Source organism: Penicillium roqueforti (genome assembly GCF_015533775.1).
Source record: "Penicillium roqueforti strain LCP96 04111 chromosome Unknown scaffold_13, whole genome shotgun sequence".
Classification (NCBI taxonomy): Eukaryota; Fungi; Ascomycota; class Eurotiomycetes; order Eurotiales; family Aspergillaceae; genus Penicillium; species Penicillium roqueforti.
In genome coordinates, this window is record NW_024067577.1 from 290435 (window position 1) to 308649 (window position 18215).

Genomic DNA, 18215 nt, shown 5'->3' on the forward strand with positions numbered 1-18215 from the left:
CCCCCTCTGACCCCATTCGACGGGGTCATGGAATTCAGTATGCAACCGACTGGTGCTTTTTTTTTCTGGGGTGTCGACACCCTTTTGGGCGTTTGTGATGTTATGGCCTTTTGATAGACGCTGGCTACTTTCGGTGCCTCCTCGATGGCTTGGTGGCAGTCCTCAAGAGCTGGCATATGGAATGCTTCTATTTTTTGTTTATGCCATTCAATTTCGATTGTCCCATGAAGGGATTTCTGCATATAGAAAATATATCCCAATCCTGATCCCAATCAATTGTGCCTCGTTCTTTCCCATACTTGCACTTGCATCATCACTATCCTCCTGGCTCCCCGGGGTCTTCTTATCTGGGCTGTCCACTCGATCTCTGATCTTTGATTCACGTTTCTGGTACCTAACTCATTTGCTTTACCTAATCTTAACAGTCAGGGATTCATACCTCTTTTTTAAAAAATATACTACCTATAGGAGATGTTTCCGCGACGCCGACCGGGATCTCGATCCTCTGCCTGCGAACTCGGACCCATCAGCGTCGAGCCAACGATACCACAAACAATCCCAGAAACTCATCAGATTGAACATGCCCTAGGCTTCACCGATATATACGGGTCATTGACACCCCGTCAAATCAGCATCATCAGTCTGTACCCTCCATCTCGTACGGGGACTTGCATTTTAACACAGGTTTGCAGCTATTGGATCTGCAATTGGAACGGGCTTGATGGTAGGTACTGGAAGAGCATTGTCTATGTAAGATTGGTTCATTATACCGAGCGGATTCCTTCTGTGCTGAAATTTGCTGACTCCGACACAGGAGCGGCGTACGTTATTCCCAAAAAGCTTATGAGCGAAGATATTGATTCCTCGTAGCCGGCAGCTATTATAATCTCCTACACCATCGTCGGACTCGCCGTTTACCTCGTCCTTTCTGCCTTGGGTGAGGTGGGCTCTTGGTTACCAAAACCGTATACCGTTGCAGACCAAGCCGTTCGATTCTGTCATCCTGCACTTGGATTCAGCTTGGGCTGGATGTAAGTCCCCCTTCGCGATGAGAATTGCGTCTAATTGATTTATTACTGACCGCGCCCCTAGATTTTGGCTGAAATATGCTGTTGTCACACCGAATCAGCTCACAGCTGCAGCGCTGGTAGTCTCTTATTGGGTGAGTGCGGAGCGAGTCAACCCCGGTATCTGGATTACGGTTTTCCTTTCTGTCATTGTGATTCTCAACTTCATCAATCATCGCCTCCCGAGCAGAATTGAGTTCTATGTCTCTTCCTTCAAGCTTGTCGTCATGCTAGGACTCATGATACTTTCCACTGTCATTGCTCTGGGAGGGGGGCCAGATCAAGACCGAAAAGGGTTTCGATATTGGTCGTACCATGGTGCTTTCGGCCCTCACCACCATCATCACGCGTTGCTAGAGAAGTTCTACATAACCTGCTCGACGATGTCATCTGCTACGTTTGCGTACATCGGAAGCGAGCGGGCTGGCATGACTCACTTCCCGAACGTTCGTAAAGCTACCTCGAGGGCCATCCAGAATACTTTCTATCGAATCATGGTTTTCCATCTTCTAGCAATCACCCTTCTCGGCATGATTGTCCCCCAGGACTCGGTGTCTGTGGCATTTTCTAGCGACGCCAATCACGAGGCTGCCGCATCGGCATTCGTTGCTGCTCTGTATCTGGCAGGCATCTCCGTGCTACCGGACATGTTGAATGCATTCATACTGTTATTCGTCCTGTCAATCGCAGACTACGATCTCTATCTGGCGACCAAGGCAATGTGCGACCTCGCAGTGAAGCGCCGGGCTCCTGCTTTCCTATCACGCACTACCCGAAGAGGCGTCCCGATCTACGCTTTGGCGGTATGCTCGTCAACTGCAACATTGGCGTATCTTAACGTCCGCCAAGACTCAACTGTTGTCTTTGGATACTTCGTGGACATGGTCACCATGCTCGGGCTTCTGACATGGATTTCCATTCTCATCACCCACATATCTTTTGTGCGAGCGCGAAAGGCTCAAGGTATTCCCGACAAAGCTCTAGCCTTTAGAGCTCGCTTCGGTCTGCCTGGAACGTGTTTGGCTCTCATTCTCTGCTTGTTCATCTCTGTCGCCATTGTCTTTGACTCCTTCAGCTTCGATTCGGGCGTTCGGACATTCGACGTCAAATCTTTTATTGCCTCGTACATCAGTATTCCTGTCTACATCATCTTGATGGTTGGCTACAAGCTCGCTGTTCATAGTAAACACGTTGACCCCAAGGAGGCTGACCTATGGACAGATAAGATTGAGCCGGAGATTGAGAGAGGGGGGGGCCCTAGCTGAAGGGAACTGCTTGTCATGGAAGCCGTTATTCTATAGGTCATTCTGGTTCGTCCTTGGGGATCGAAATTATTGGTCATTTTTGTTTATCCACGGGGAAAAGCAATTACCATTCGCTATATTCTCCTGAATATGTACTCCACACCTACATCTAGGTGCTGACTCCTGCTTCAACTTCTAACAATTCTCAAAATAACGACTCATCCACTATGTAGTATGGCGAACAGCGTCTCACAATTATTAGCCCGTGTGACTGATCTAGAAAGCTGCAAGACATCAGCCACTATGCAGCTATCCTCCCGAATCCTCGACATGTAAGATGTACAATTGTCACAGTGACAGGCCAGGTGGAGACGCTAATAACATCTACCCGGAGTTGGCGCGGATAAACAGTTCTTCTGCACAGCGACCAGCCGTGGCCTACTCCATGGAGTAGGTTGAACTTCAATTGACGAGTCAAGACATTCTACTGATATAAGACGCTCGTCTCCTCAAGTCCTCAATCCTCAATTCTGATTCTTGGGAGACTCTGTATAAGGAAACCCGATGCATCTGCGGTTTGTTTACCCCACCATGCAATGCGCTCGCATGAGACTGACAAGAACCCCCAGACGCTGTTGAATCTTGTCATTTCATCTTTTATCTAACACTCCAACACAACACCGCCAATTTCGTTTCCTTTGAATGGGAGCTCCTGTGCTCTACATTCCGATGAACATGGACCACCATCCCACTACCCCACAACACCAGAAAGAGGATTTCCGCACTTTTATCACCAGACTCAACATCAAATTTAGCCTCGAGATTCCCCTCCCTGGAATTGAGTCTCCTTCGGCGCGGGAGAGAAACACCAGCCTCCCTAGTCAGATCTACAAGCACATCCGCCCGCTGTTCTTCAATAACAAGGTTGACAAGAAAAGCCTAATTGACAATCTCGAGGAATGGGTCCGCGGGAACCTGCCGGCCGCCCAGAACCAGAACCAGAACCGGAATCATGTTTATCAAACCCATGCAGGTCGCCGAGCCAGCCAACGACACCACAGCGAGGAACCGGCGCCTCCGATCTCGCTCACCGGCCCTGAGAAGGATAGGTGCATGAGGCAGCTACTAGTGCTCATGGAAGATGAGGAATATCTGTTAGCGAATGGCCGTGTCGTAAACACGAAAAAAAGGTTAGCCGCTAATTCTTTTGGAGGTGCCAAGGAGTTATCATTAAAAAAAAAAAGGTTTGATGATGATGAAGACGTGGAGTTCCATACCGCGCCGAGTTCCCCTGTGAAGGGGTCTGTGCTGGCTCAGTCGCCGCTGGGGAAGAATGCGGATGGGAGTTTGCAATTCCCTGAGATGGTGCAGGCTGCCTTTCGAGGGCCGAAGGAGAATTATGGAGCTACGGTCAATAATCGTCGTGTAATTCAATCTCCTGCGTGGGGATCGGGAGGAATCGCATCGCCGACGAAAATTCAAGTTCACCCGTCGCCTACAAAGAAGGATGGACCGATTCAGTCGCCGGGACATAATAAAGAGAATTTTCATTCTCCGGCGAAGTATTCGGGGACTTTTCCTCCGCCAGCAAAGGCGCAACCGGTACATACACACCAACCGCTCCCTAAGAGAGCGGCCACTAAACAACCATCCAAGCCCCAAGGCAATATTCCCCCTCCTAGGGAATTGACGAGCACTTTGTCGCCAGCGAAGACTGCAGGGGGTGCGCAACCATCCGCGAAGAACCCAGGATCTGTCTTGTCGCCATCCAAAACCTCTAAAACCCCCAAATCGGTCAAATCACCCTCCCAATCGCCATTGAAGCAGATGGATCTTCGATCGTTTGGGTTTGGCAACAGCCCCAGTAAAGAAACTTCTCCTCCCCGGGAAGATATCGAATTCAAAAGACCTTCTTTATTTGAAAAGCTTAGCGCGGTATCCGATGAATCGAAGCGCAACAATATGACGGAGTCACCTGCTCCCAGCTTTGCAGCGACTACTTCGTCGGTCTTTATGTCTCGCGATAGTAGCATGATGCAATCATTCGATACTGTCGCAACAGAAATGACCGAGCCAATGGATACCCAATCAACCTATGCAGACTCGATTGTCGGGTATATGGCTAGCGAAGAGATGCAAAGAAGCGTGGATGCTGCTGCTATCTCCATGATGGTAGCTGCCGATCCCGCCGAGACGGAGTATGCCCTGAAACAAGAGTTTATTGGTGAGCTGTTGTCCTACGGCCCGTTTTCGGGAGAAGAATCCTTCTCGGCGAAAATCCCATTGCGATTCCGATATGAGCTGGAACGTATCGGACGTGCGTGGGGAATTCCCTTCAAACAGATACTCGTTGGCGACCGTGTTACCTTCAACACTCAAGATGATTTCTGGTCATGGGTCGCCGGGCTTGGTCGACGTTATGGTCATCCGCTGCCAGAGAAATCGCCCCGTCGGGCCTGGGATGCTGCTGTTGGTGATTTCAAATCAGATAAGCACTCGGAGGTGGTCATACTCTCAGGAGATTTGGACTGGTGTGACGACACCGAGTCGGGTATTTTCAAATTGAGACTTAACCCGCTCAAGCCAGAGCGGACGTGTCGGTTCCACCGAAGATTTGGTTCGGATAGATTCCTGACTCTTACCATTCCAGCCGCTGATCGGCCTCCCAGCCATCAGAAACAGCCTGCTTACCCATCTGTCCTTCGCGAGAGTATTGCTACCTGGCTCACGCGGAATGATCATCATTGCCTCGGAAGGACGTGGCGGGCTTTCTATGTCGAGGAAATAAAGACCAAGCGAAAAGTCAAGGCTGAGCCTCGGTTCCGGGTCGAGTTCTTCGCTATTGATGGCGAAGACTTCGTTCATGGGCTCCGTTTACCAATGGTGGCCCCTCCCCGACAGCAAAGTGATAACTATACTCCGATGAGTGTAGACGCTTTGCTGGAATGGCATATGCCCAAGACTGCGAATGCGAATCAAAGCAACTGCAAGCTCTTCCAGCGTATCTCTCTTGGTTTGTCGAAGACATTTGCGACGGTCAAGTTAAAGCCGACGCAAGTGCTTCGTTTGAGAGACGATCCAACCCGGGCTGTTATGAATGATGGATGTGCTTTGATGTCGAGGACTCTTGCGAACCAAATCTGTGACCAACTGGGCATAACCACCGCCACACCTAGTTGTTTCCAGGGCAGAATAGCAGGCGCCAAGGGCCTTTGGATGGTTGATTCCCACAGATCTAGTATCTCTACTGTGAACGATGATGATATCTGGATTCAGATCTCGGACTCGCAGTTGAAAATACACCCCCATCCGGAGGAATGGATTGAAGTGGACGATGACCCCCATCCGCAGGAATGGATTAAAGTGGACGATGAGAAGTTGACCTTCGAAGTAGTCAACTGGGCTAAGCCGTTGCACCCTGTTGACCTTAATATCCAGCTTCTTGCAATTCTAGAATATGGAGGGAACGTGAAGGAGTATATTACCAAACTCACCCGTGATGGTGTGCAGAGTCTTTACGACGACTTCCTTGAGGTTCTTCGATCAAATAGCCCCGTGCTTTGTCGAGCCCTGCTTCAGAAGCTCAAACCCTCCGGCGAGGACGGAACTGGCAAATCCCGACGATTAGAGCAGTGGGTTTCCAGTGATGCTGAGTCCATTATTCGTTTCTCCGAGGCTGGCTTTGCTCCGCGCGATTTCTTTCCCCTTCGGATGAAGATCCGTAAATTCTTGACATGGCTTCTTGAGCGACATGTCGAAGAACTCAAAATCCAGGTCCCTCTTTCAACGTATGCTTACTGCATTGCGGACCCATATGGAGTTCTTGGGCCGGACGAAGTCCACTTTGGCTTCTCCAATAACTGGCGGGATCCACAGGGCCAGTTTGAAGACAACCTCCTGGATGGGATAGATGTTCTCGTCGGCCGACTTCCAGCCCATTTGCCGTCTGATATTCAGCGGCGTAGAGCCGTGTGTAAGACTGAGCTACGTCATTTTAAAGACGTGATTGTCTTTCCCACTACAGGGGATTTCCCTCTAGCCGGTATGCTATCCGGAGGAGATTACGATGGTGATAGACCGTGGATCTGCTGGGATCAAATGATTGTAGAGAGATTCCGTAATTCCCCGATGCCCGAGCATGAATATACTGCAGAGCATTACGGGCTCACGAAACACTCCGTCCCGATGGCTTCGCTGAACTCGACGGAGGACTTTTTGGAAAGTACGTTCTCTTTCAACCTCAACCTTTCAAACTTAGGTCAATGTACTGTCGAGCATGAGAAACTGGCATACGATGAGTCAGTCGACTTTTCGGGGGCGAAAGAGCTGGCCTGTCTCTTGGGTCATCTTGTCGATGGCCGGAAAGGTGGAGTTCATCTCTCAGAGCAAGCCTGGAAAGAATACCGCAAGACCATTAGCCCTAACCAACGAGCGCTTCCCGCGTATCGGAACCCAGAGCGCAAGTCCAAACCGTCGAACATTGTTGACTTCCTCAAGTTCAACGTCGCAAAGTCGGAGCTGCACAGAATTCTCTCTGGTCTCAACGAGGCGTTCCCCGAGAACGATATCCAAAACCAGCTCGATGAGGACCTCGTTCGTCCGTGGATTGAAGCAGATGAAGCATCGAAGACCAAGTCTGAGCACAATCAAGAATTAAAAAACGCCCTCGCTGATGTTCGAGGGGCGATCAACGAACTATACCAGCAGTGGAACCAAGGACACTCTGCTTCTACTGACGAATTCTCTCCCATATCACGTCAAGCTGCCGAGAATGCGAGTGCACTCCCTCCTCCTAAGACGGGCAGACATCCGCTCATCCACACCTGGCAAAACAGCCCCAATGAGTGGCGACGGTTGGTAGCTTCATGTGCCTACCGTCGATGCCCAAACTCCCGGTTTATCTTCCACGCTTTTGGCGAGACATTGTGCGAGATTAAGGCATCCGTCTCGCCATCCCGCCTTGTCACTAATGATGTGATCGCCTGCTACCGAGTGAATCAGAAAATGGTGGCACATATCACGGCCAATGCATTGCCTGGGAATGACGCCGATGATGTAGATGAGTATGAAGACGAAGATGCCATTGAAGCCATGCTATCCTTTTAAAGGGGTCATTACGATGATGGATTGGAGGACAAACTGTCCATCGAATAAGATACGAGTGACGCCAGCGACCCTGTATTTGATCTGCCCATTTTGATTCTGAGCGATATTTTTTCCTGTTACTGTTGAACATCGCATGAGATACCTTGTTGTTTTGCACGTGTTGGAGTCGATATATAGCGTTGTCCCCCGTCAGATGTTGTCAAGACTTAGAATACTTTGAACAAATCATACCATCAGACTTTTGCCTAAAGACTCCAAAACACTATCAAGTACTCCATAGAGAAAGTTCATCCTAGTCTCCAAATGTCAATGGCCCCCACATCACATGCCAAGCTCGATATGCCGAACCAGGCCCAACAAATATAAGATTGGGCTTATAAATCCATTGAAAGAAGGATCATATTGGTGCTGTGCCCAATAATAAAACACCCAAAGCAGGCTCGTAAGTACATCTCGTACCGGTAGGCCAAAGATCAATAAATTTCCTTCCATGTACTCCGTAGACATGTGATAGGACGGAGCAAAGTCTTCCGGGACATTGTCCATCTACATTGTACATTGTATGCGTACAACGTACGGAGGAGAGGGAAAAAAGAGGTGAAACCGAAGTGGTGAACCGAACACGATGCATAACTAGAATTTCAACGTCTAGTTCATGGAGGGAAGGTGTCAGGGATCAAGAGCAACCCGAGTTGTTCTCGTATTCGGATTGTCGAGTAGATTCTAGCACATGTAGGGATACGAGACATACATTGGCAATGATAAAAATGGAAACATATAAACCTTGGAGGGGTTTAGGTGCCTTGTTTCGGGGACCACGGCGTCTTCTCCGTAGGACATTTGTATTTCTTATCGTGTATAATAAATAGTATGCGTTGCGATGGGTGTACATCGTACTTCGTCGGAATAGAAATCCTCTATTGAAACGCCCTACAGGCAGGTGCAGAGTGCGCCCATCGTACGCAGGGCAAATTGTTGGGCACTTCAGACTTTTCATATCGAATCAAGTAAATAATTTTCGGTAAGATTGAAGTTCCAAGAGGGGCGAAAGGAGGCGAGTGTGTTGGGGCAAGGAACACCTGGAGATTTGGCATGTGATGAGGAAAGGTACATGGGCGGCCATAACGGAATGTACTGCCGAGCAGGTACCGTGGGAATGTGATTACCTCACCTTCAATGTTCCTTCCTAATTGGGCCTAGTGGACAAGTGACGCTTTTTCACGTGAAAGACGATACGATGCGAAACTCCGACGTCTTTGAGGTTCATTGCACTCTCTCTCTATGGACGATCTGTGACCCGCCATGGAACCCCCCCAATCCGCTAGGCCAAAACCACCTGCCCGAAAGAATAACGCCACAGCTCTGACATCGTCCAATTCACACCCCTCCGCGCATACAAGTAACCTCACTTCATCACTTACGGCTCCACCCTATTATAATGGTCTTCCATCTATGATGGATATCGATAACCCAGAAGACCGGTCTCGTCGAGCTGCCAGTGTATTATCGATGGATGATCTCGAGGCCGCGCAGGCCCTTGAGGGGCTTCGCTCCGGTACGTTGGCTCTGATATCCCCGAACCGGCCCACTAAAAGTGTCGCAACTGCGGTTTTCACTGGATTCGGATGGCTGTGCAACCGACATTCAACTAATCTCAACAATAGATTTTGGACAAACGCCTGGAACAACGCGGCAATCCCTCCCCATCACTTCACCGGACCCACCACCGCCAGAGCCACTATTGTCTCTGCTGACTTCCTCCCATCCACTTATCTCCTCTGCTATCAACGGCTCAGTTTCTGCCTACGCCACGTCGAAATCATATTCACCGCGATTCAAGTCCGGTGCTGAGTTCATCGAGCGCAACATCGGATCACCTGTCGCGAACACCGTCGGTACGGTAGGCCGCAAAACTGGTGTCGAGAGCGGTCTCCGTTGGGCGTTACAGCGACGAGATTCTACAGGCGAAAATTCACACACTAAAAAGCGACGAAAGATGGATGAGGGTGTGTCGCCGAGAACGATGAATGCGGAGAAGGGACACCCACCGCGTACACGGAGCTCGTCCGATCTCTCCATGGCCGAGTCGCTCCCCCCGTACGACGAAATGAGGTCTCCTCACTACGAAGAGAAACCAAGAAGACGTACTGAACCGACATGGCAAAGCCGACTAGTTATTTCGACCTCTGGACTCGGAGTCGCCATGAGCGAGGAATCGCTACGTAGTCTGCAATATTGTCTGACTTGGCTTCGATGGGCAAATGGCCGACTAGGCAAGTCCATTGTGGCACTACATGGTGCTGTCAACGAGTGGGAAAACCAAAAAGCACGATCACAGTCGGATATCGAGGCAGGGGGCAATGGCCAAGAAAGTGCCTCGTTACTTATCCAGCGCATTCAGGCCGTCAAGGCCGATGTGTTATCTACCTTGAAACAGGTAGTGGATGTGGTTTCCAAGTATGCAGGAGGTGCTCTGCCAGAGAATGCCCGCCATCTAGTGCGTCGACACCTGACGTCTCTACCGCACCGCTTCCAGGTTGCATCCACATCGCAGCCACCACCAGACTCTCCAGCCGCCTCCTCTGATGCCACAATCAGTGCCCATCGCATCCTGGTGCTGGCCCAAGAGGGTCTAGACATGATGGCGCAAGTCAGCGGCGTCGTCAATGACACATTGGTCAGTGCTGAGCACTGGTGCGAGCGGCTTGGCCGGAAACGACCCGAGAACGGAGCTTCATCCATGACAGAGAAGCAGGGCGAGTCTGCTTCCGACGCTCAGCCGTATGACATGGATGTCAAGGAGTCTCTGCCAGAGAATGCGATTCAGGACGACGTCCCGATGTCTGGAATGGCAAAGGTATGACGTTGTCCAAGAGCTTCCTCTCGTCTCTTTACATATTCATAATTTCTGTCACTTCTTGCCTCTTATCTCGGCGGTTCTCTTGTTTCTCTCTTATCTGGGGTCTTCTTTTCTTTTTTTTTTTTTTCTTCTCATGATTGATATCCTTTCTGCTATCTTCATTCCATCTGGAGTGATAGGAAACCCCTTGGAAACTTTGGTGTTTGTTTGTTTAAGCGTGCAATCATTGTCTATCCTACTATTATAGTTATGGATGTTGGTTTTCGGTATAGATATGCGCAAGAGGCTGCGCGCTCAGGCTGAATGAATGCAGGCTATTCATCAATTTACACTTGAGATTTTCAGGAGATCGTGTAAGCGATCTAAATCGCCGGGGCCTGCTGAACACATGTTTTCTGGCTAAATCGGCCCGGACCTGTCAACATACTCAAAGGGCCGTCAATCACATGGGCCGCTATGTTTGCCTTTTCGTTCTAGATCGATATCATTTCAAGCTTATCCACACTGGGCTCTTCGAGCGGGCCACCCCATCCTATGGCTTCAAGACCACAAATACCCTCTGAGGAAACACCAAAACACCTGCTAATAGTCAGGCAACGTTTCACTGTTGACATAAAATGTGTCATAGGTGCTGCTGAAGCCATTGAACTGGGTAGCAGTGGTACTTGTATATGCTGGAACTCAGTCAGTTCTGAAAATCCAGACCAATATAATATGGCAATACTCACCTCCCATGTTTTTATATTTGAGCCAATCTCCAACCTTGACTTCAGAATCAAGCGTCACCTCGCGCACAACACAATCGGTGCTGTCACATGTCGGTCCCCAGATCGAGTACCGATGGGGGATGCACAAAGCATCCCCTGATTTGGGTTTATGCAAGAACCCCCTGGCTTTCTTACTGACCAAATAAGGAACCATGATCTCTTTCTCCATAATCACATTCATGAAATTTCCATATATGCCATCATTTTGATAAAGCATGTCTGGAACACCAGATCGAGCAGCACTCCCAAGCTGACGGCGACGTGAAATCACTCGACATACAAGAGTATACACACTACGAGCGAAAAACCGACCTGGCTCTGCGATCGTTGTGATACCAGCTGGAAACTCCGACCGAATTGCGTCTCGAATAATAGGCGCCATAGACTCGAAGCAATCGTCTTGAAAGCCACCGCCGATATCGAGAATTTTGGGGTGGAAACCTAGACGTTCCGCTTGTGAGAATGCCAGACGTGCATCTTTGATGCCCTTGCAAAATGACGCTGGGTTGATAGCACCCGTCCCTAATAGTTCAGGATGGTCAATACATCTGACCAGCTAAGAAGTCCGAAGTACCCCGGTGCTTACCAACGTGAAAGCTCACACCAATCACATTCAATCCAAGCTCCCAAGCTCTTGAAAGGAGTTCCTCGGTCGTATCCAACTGCGCACCAAACTTTTCGCCCAGACATATGAACGCACCCTCGTCATTCGCGTAGATCCGAAGCAACAGCTGAGCTTCCGGCATGTGTGCCTTGATAGTATCCAATTCGTCGATATTGTCAAATGTTGTCCGCAAGACACCAATATCGCGTGCGAAAGCTACGGCGGCGGGTGCTTTGCAGGGATTGGCGAACAGAATCCGGGCTGGATCTACACCGAGGCTGAGAACTGCGCGCATCTCTTCAATGGAGGCGCAGTCGAACCCCGTCCCCAGTTCTGCGAGGACTTTGAGGAAGGTTGGGTCGCAATTGCATTTGACCGCTGTGGGAAGATGTTACTTTTCTATTCCAAAAATAGGAACGGACTAGAAGAGGGGTGTTGTACCGTAATACGGTCGGATTCCGGGCATGTTCTGGGTCCAACGACGATGCTGTCGAAGTACCTGGCCCAAATCGGCGATGAAGAATGATTCGTCACTGCCAACGAGAGAGCGTTTGACTATACGCGCAATGTGACTCTCAATTGCGAGGTCGACTAGCTCGTCTGGTGGGAGATTTCGATATCCGGTTGCATGTATAACCTTGCTAGTGAGCGCAGTTTCACTAAGAGCAGGGAGAAGGGCCATGACTGTGGAGAGGAGTCGATCGAGAAGAACTGGGGAAAACGGAGAGTTCTGTAACTGAAACAGCATTACAAGACATGTGTCGGACTAAAATACAAAGTCCTGGAGTATATGAATGTTTTCGAGTGCTGCACTGCGCTCTTCGGTGAACACTGCGAATCAATCGTTTAGAGAAGCTCGGATGAAGTGAAAGGTGAAGAAACGCCGTTAAAAGGCAATTTTGCACGCAATTGAAACTCTGCATTACGTTGGATCTCACGGGAAGGAATAAGCAATAAGTCGCACGGATAAAGGCCTTGCTTTCCAGTTAACCTGTGAGGGAACCAATTATATTTCCTGAAGTTGACGTCTTGTTTTCTATGTAGGGCTTTTCGTATTCTGGGTGAAGATCAGCAACTAGTGCTAGATCGATCGAGCTGATCCTGCACGATTCAATGTTGGGGATGAAGTACTCCATATATCGGACGTGATCAGCTCAATAGCAGCTATTATGTGGATTATGGTGGAGACCTACAGGGTCGAGTGAAGGCGTGGAGCTGAATGCATGCACGGAGTAGAGTAACATCGCCACACAAGTACATAAAGGTCAAATCTACACTGAATATATTGGATAGTGTGACCAGAACGATGGTAATAGTATATTTAGAATACGAAGCTGAATTGCGAAGGTGACTGATATTCCCCGGGAATGTGGAATCGAACTAATGTCTGTGTCTCTGTGGAATGAACAGTATACTTGATAGCAACGCATTCAATACTTTTTATGTCATAGAAACTGTTGAGTTTCGACATGCAGGAACCACTCCATTTCCAGATGTGATGCGTCGATCTATTGGGGAGCAGCTGAAAGCCCTAGAAAAAGAAATGCCCAGCATTCTTTCAGTCGAAGATGAGTTATTTTCGAGACCTCCACCCCAGATTATTCCGCTAGGGCCTCGATCTTGGTGCTTTAGCTATGCTCATCGGCTTTCTCGGGCTATTATACGGTTACACATCGGATGCACCAAGCAACACATGTCGAACTTGGGAGGCCTCGAGCTCTGGGATTGACTCGTATATTTGCTTCTTTCAAAATGAGATCTACCTAGCTATGACCTCTAGGGTGTCAGCTGTCTATAGATGGGTGTTCCTTATAACATATAATATTGAAATCCCCGCTGGAGCTTCCTCAAGCCCCGAACACTTTGGTTTCACAGACTAGTTGGAGTCAGAATGACCGGGAAATGGAATATCCGCTTCAAATATATCTTCCATATATGCTGTGCGATGTCTGAGTAAGACTTTGTCCGTTCCCAGACCTAAAATGTGTATGCACGTTGACAAAGCCTTGAAGACCAATCTTATTTTTAAATTCACTAGAAAGCCAACCTCCTTCACAATGCCACGTCCTTCTACTCATTGGTCCTCACTTCATTACAGGAACCTGCTGAGTGACGCAGTGAAGCACCCCACCAGTAAGGGGGATGGCGTTGGCATACACCTGCCGAATCACCCGCTCAGGGAGCAAGCGCTGAAACATTTCCAGCGCCTTTTGATCCCTTTCTTCGTCACCGAATCTGGGGATAATCAGGCCTCCATTAACAAAATAGAAATTCACATAACTCGCCGCTAGTTCGTCGTGATCGGATTTCACCAAGCCTCGTGGGTCCGGCTCTTCAATGGTGTGGATCTGCAAGCGCCGACCCTTAGCGTCTGTCTCGCGGTCCAGAATCTCTCGGATCTCCGTAGACAGCTCCTGCCACAGGTCAATCGCAATAGGATGTGGTTTTGAGTAAGCGATGACACCAGGGCGCACGAATCTTGCCTCAGCATCCATATGCACGTCGGTAATGTCAACATTGCGCCGTCCTGGGAACCAGATCACCTTTTCAATCCCGAGCAGCCGCCTCAACTCCGTCTCGATCTCGGCCTTGGACATCCCCGGGTTGCGCACATCACATACAATGCTACTCTCCGTGATAAGCAGCGTTCCTTCGCCGTCGGTAACGAGCCCGCCGCCCTCGGCGCGAATCGGAGTCTCGATCTGCGTAACGGGGCCGGGCTTGCGATCGTGCTCCATTACCCACCGCGCAAAATTGGTGTTTTCCTGTAGTGCCTTCTTGTCCATCACAGGCCATCGCTGACCCCAGCAGATTCCGTCGTCTTCGGGTTTCTTCCCGCCCCATTCATTGAAGCGGAAGTTGATTGCGAAGCGTCGATTCGGGAATGCGCCTATCTTGTCGCGCACGTAGACTGGGCCTGTGTCGCGGACCCAGCAGTGGTTGATTGGACAGGGGATGATAGATATTTTTGTTGCGTCTTTCACGAAAGTCTGGACTAGGGACTCGGCCAATGGGATGTCTTCGGGCCTCACGTATAGCCGAACCGGTTCGAAGTCAGTGATCGCCGCCGCTAGTTGAGCTAATTCATTGCACATGGCGTCAAACTGATCGGGGGGTAGGGAACATCGAGATGGTAATCCCATGATTGTCGCTTCATGAGGCTCCGACTCTGCCGGGAAGATGTAGCTGCTTTGAACTTTGCTCTCATTACTGCTGATGTGAGAGGGTTGGAACCAGGTACGTGTAGTAGTATAGAGATTCGACAGAAATTTGCGGAATCGCTCGAATAGCTTCATGCTGATGGTCGCTCGTGAGTTCTCGCCCTTCTCGTATCAAGCTGGAGTTTCTCTCCTTCTTAAAGATGCAATTCGGTTGCCTTCGTCCTCATTATTCTCGCACATCATCTATTTCGTGTAACTATGAGTGCCTCATGTTACTCACAGTTTCGAAGTTGTGTTCTTGGTGCGGAGTGGTATTTCCATTAAAATCACCGAGAGATAACATGATTTCGGATATATAGAAAGGATTCAGGCGGAAGAGATGTTAAGAGGAATATATATAGCGAGGGTTTGTATGTCAATACGAAATACCCAAACGACCGAATAGCTAGACTTCACGTTCAGTGGTGCGAGAGAGAAATTATAATCTCATCTCACTTCTCATGGTCTCAAAACAAATGCAATAAAAAGCCACGTTTGTGCTACTATATACAGCATGGTGCATGCTACTCCGTCAGCAGGGGTTCACGTTCCATCTCCTCATCGGCAGACTCAGTCCAGGAGACTTCTTCCATAGGACCACTGAGCCACAACATAGGCATAGCCGTAACCGCAGAAAGAACTCCCAGTGCAAGAGTCATAACTTTCCAACCGTATCGGAACTCCACGAATCCACCTACCATAGGTCCTAATGCCAAACCGCCAAAATGTGCCATATTCTCTAAGCTAAAAGCTTGAGCCACGGCACCTCTGCCCCCAAAGACCCCCGGGTCTCCAGCTTCCATGTCATCCAGGACACGCTGCATCTCCACTATCAAGGCCGGCTCGCTTAAATCGATGCACATTCCAACAAGACACAGAATCACACAAAGAAGACCTATGTGGGATGGTGAGTTTTCCTCAACGAAACGAAGACAGATCAGACTCGGGGCTAGAATGGCAAAGCTTGCGAATGTGATCACTCTCGCACCAAGACGGTCAGATAGAAATCCTAGAAAGTAGGTCAGATCATGCAACATAGTATGATAATATGAGGTCAGTTACCAAAAAAAGGTTGGAAAATAGCGGCTGCGGCACCTGGCAAGAATATAAGCCCAGCGCCTAAAACATTCCAGTTGAATGTGTTCTCCACAAATATTGGGAGTGTCTATATAGCAGTGTCAGTACATTCCAATATAAAAGACTGAATTCCATACCGCATCGAATGCCGAGACCACAAGAGCGCCGACTGTAACTGCCCAGAGGCAAACAAGAACCCGGGGCTGCTTCAAAATCTTTGCCAGCGCAAAACTACTCTTAGAAATTTCCGTGATCGTATCCCTAGTGCGTATAGTCTCAAAAGTTCCATATGGCGGCTGCTCGGGGATATAACCATTCTCCTGGGTTGGCCGCTCGCCATCAGTGAGACACAGCCAACGTTGAGCAATCCTCTTCTCAACAACAGCGAGTCTAAGAAAGAAGTCAAGAGCAACGATTCCGAAAGCCATACCAAAAACGGCGTAGAATCCTCCAAGTTCGTAAACTAGTCCGCCCAGCAGTGGACCAGACATAAAGCCCAGTGTCATGGCGGTGCCAAGATACCCAATCATCTGTCCAAGACTCGCTTTATCTACTGCGTCTGTCACAATTGAAAGACCAGCTACCGAGACCATGGCCGTTGCTGCGCCTTGAAGCACCCTGGCGATGATATACCATGTCACTGAGTGCGAAGCTGTCAAGATTACCATAGATGCGAACAACAGCACGAGTCCGGATAGATAGGGGCCCTGGCGTGTTCCAGAGACGTCAAGTATGTATCCGAACATCGGACAGCAGGTAAATGCCGAGACGGCTTCGGCGATGAGGAGGACACTGTTCCAATATTCTCCTATCAAAAGAGAGGCTATTAGCAAATGATTATCTGTCCTCGTAAATCTTCGTACTGTCTTCGAATGCTACCCCAGCTCGTAAAACTAATGCCTGCGGCATGACGGGGACAATCTGTAGCGGTCAGGTAAATATCAAAGGTACTAGTCAGAGCATGTGTACCATAGCGTAGAGAAAGAGATCCTTATGAGTTTGATTAGCTGAAGCTTAGTTTGTCTGGACAGGGGATCGGGGAGGATACCGTGAACATTGACAGAGAAATCGTCGTCACTATAAAGGATTGCGATGACCTTAGCGGCAGCAGCCACGGTCGCTGGTCGCGAAGCTTCAAAAATGGCTTCGACCAAGTCATGATTAGTGACCTAGTTCAAACACTGTGCGAATGGTATGAGGATATGAGTTGAATAGGTGGGCTTGTTCTTCTTTAATGTTCTCTTTCTGTATGCAGTCTAGAACTTAATCTGCATTAGCGACCGCAATTGGGTAAAGATTCTCGTTGATGTGTTCAATTGTACTCCGCAGCTGCATTTACAATCTGTTTTTGCGCTAGACACTGCAAGGGAGATGCTCAGATCACTGCTGATCTCTGGGGCACTGTGGCTTAGATGTGTGAATGACGTTGCTGCATCACATACAACATATAAATTTGACAGTTATAATGAATATAGATGCCTATTATCAATCTCAAATCCAACATTTTAGAGGGAAACTGCCGGAACCCTAGGTCGGACAGGTGTCTTCATAATATATTTCTGGCCACAAACCAACTCTGTGAAACGCAATGACATATCTCGAGAGGATTTGAGCAATGCGGTTTTTATTATTGCGTAGTCGAGCTAGTCTTTGCGCGCTGTGCTGAAGTAACTTGCAATCAGTAGCCTGTATATCCAAGGCCGTGAACTTGGGCTGTCCACCATTTTTAGCCATGGTAAATATTGCAGTTTCCCTCAACAAATCCCACTTATACGACATAGCAGGCTCTTTTTCTTCCTCTCTTAGCTCTTCTGCACCATCTATCAAGTTCCTGGCTGTTTCGTTACATTGCTTCTTAGGGACTGCGCGGTAAAACATGAACTGAATGTAGATGAACTGAGTTACTCCATGATTCCATCGGCCTAGCCAATCTGTCACGATGAAGCGCATATCTCCGTGATAAATGGAGCGCAAGAATAGGAGCCTCGACGTTATTTCCCGATCCTACTTTGTAGGTTACGGAGTAGGTCTGTTTACATCAGTTTGAAAAGACGTTGGCTTCTTCCAACATACCTTGAGCGGTTACTAACTATCAGGAGATTGGCACTCGTTGGGTCCATGATTAACTGAAGAAAGTATAAATTTAAGCGAATAGAATTCTCTAAATGTAGCGAACTGGCGGGAGACTGCGTACGCCGTCATCTTCGTTTGACTGGGGGGGCGGGGGGGGGGGGGGGGGGCGGGGGGGAGGGGGGGGGGGGGGGGGGTGGGGGGGGGGGTGGAGGGGGGG

General features: G+C 49.1%; 6 protein-coding genes across 6 annotated transcripts; 3 read left to right on the forward strand and 3 right to left on the reverse strand.

The window, feature by feature from the left end:
• Window positions 1-471: 471 nt before the first annotated feature.
• On the forward strand, window positions 472-2332 carry LCP9604111_5503 (putative amino acid permease; the record flags this gene model as incomplete). The annotated part of the gene is made up of 5 exons (XM_039073321.1): window positions 472-640; window positions 693-750; window positions 815-821; window positions 871-1031; window positions 1093-2332. 5 exons carry the CDS (start codon window positions 472-474, stop codon window positions 2330-2332), a joined length of 1635 nt encoding a protein of 544 aa, XP_038928465.1.
• Window positions 2333-3046: 714 nt separating this feature from the next.
• LCP9604111_5504 (RNA dependent RNA polymerase) lies at window positions 3047-7417 on the forward strand (the record flags this gene model as incomplete). The annotated part of the gene is made up of 1 exon (XM_039073322.1): window positions 3047-7417. The coding sequence occupies one exon, from the start codon at window positions 3047-3049 to the stop codon at window positions 7415-7417; it is 4371 nt and encodes a 1456-aa protein (XP_038928466.1).
• Window positions 7418-8719: 1302 nt separating this feature from the next.
• On the forward strand, window positions 8720-10280 carry LCP9604111_5505 (putative clock controled protein (Ccg-8); the record flags this gene model as incomplete). Its single annotated transcript, XM_039073323.1, has 2 exons — window positions 8720-8972; window positions 9082-10280. 2 exons carry the CDS (start codon window positions 8720-8722, stop codon window positions 10278-10280), a joined length of 1452 nt encoding a protein of 483 aa, XP_038928467.1.
• A 579-nt stretch (window positions 10281-10859) lies between these two features.
• LCP9604111_5506 (type III PLP-dependent enzyme) lies at window positions 10860-12330 on the reverse strand (the record flags this gene model as incomplete). Its single annotated transcript, XM_039073324.1, has 4 exons — window positions 10860-10951; window positions 11006-11566; window positions 11631-12026; window positions 12090-12330. 4 exons carry the CDS (start codon window positions 12328-12330, stop codon window positions 10860-10862), a joined length of 1290 nt encoding a protein of 429 aa, XP_038928468.1.
• A 1402-nt stretch (window positions 12331-13732) lies between these two features.
• LCP9604111_5507 (agmatine deiminase family protein) lies at window positions 13733-14944 on the reverse strand (the record flags this gene model as incomplete). Its single annotated transcript, XM_039073325.1, has 1 exon — window positions 13733-14944. The coding sequence occupies one exon, from the start codon at window positions 14942-14944 to the stop codon at window positions 13733-13735; it is 1212 nt and encodes a 403-aa protein (XP_038928469.1).
• A 428-nt stretch (window positions 14945-15372) lies between these two features.
• On the reverse strand, window positions 15373-17084 carry LCP9604111_5508 (MFS transporter; the record flags this gene model as incomplete). The annotated part of the gene is made up of 6 exons (XM_039073326.1): window positions 15373-15857; window positions 15911-16013; window positions 16063-16733; window positions 16789-16846; window positions 16895-16915; window positions 16974-17084. The coding sequence occupies 6 exons, from the start codon at window positions 17082-17084 to the stop codon at window positions 15373-15375; spliced, it is 1449 nt and encodes a 482-aa protein (XP_038928470.1).
• Between the last annotated feature and the right edge of the window lie 1131 nt (window positions 17085-18215).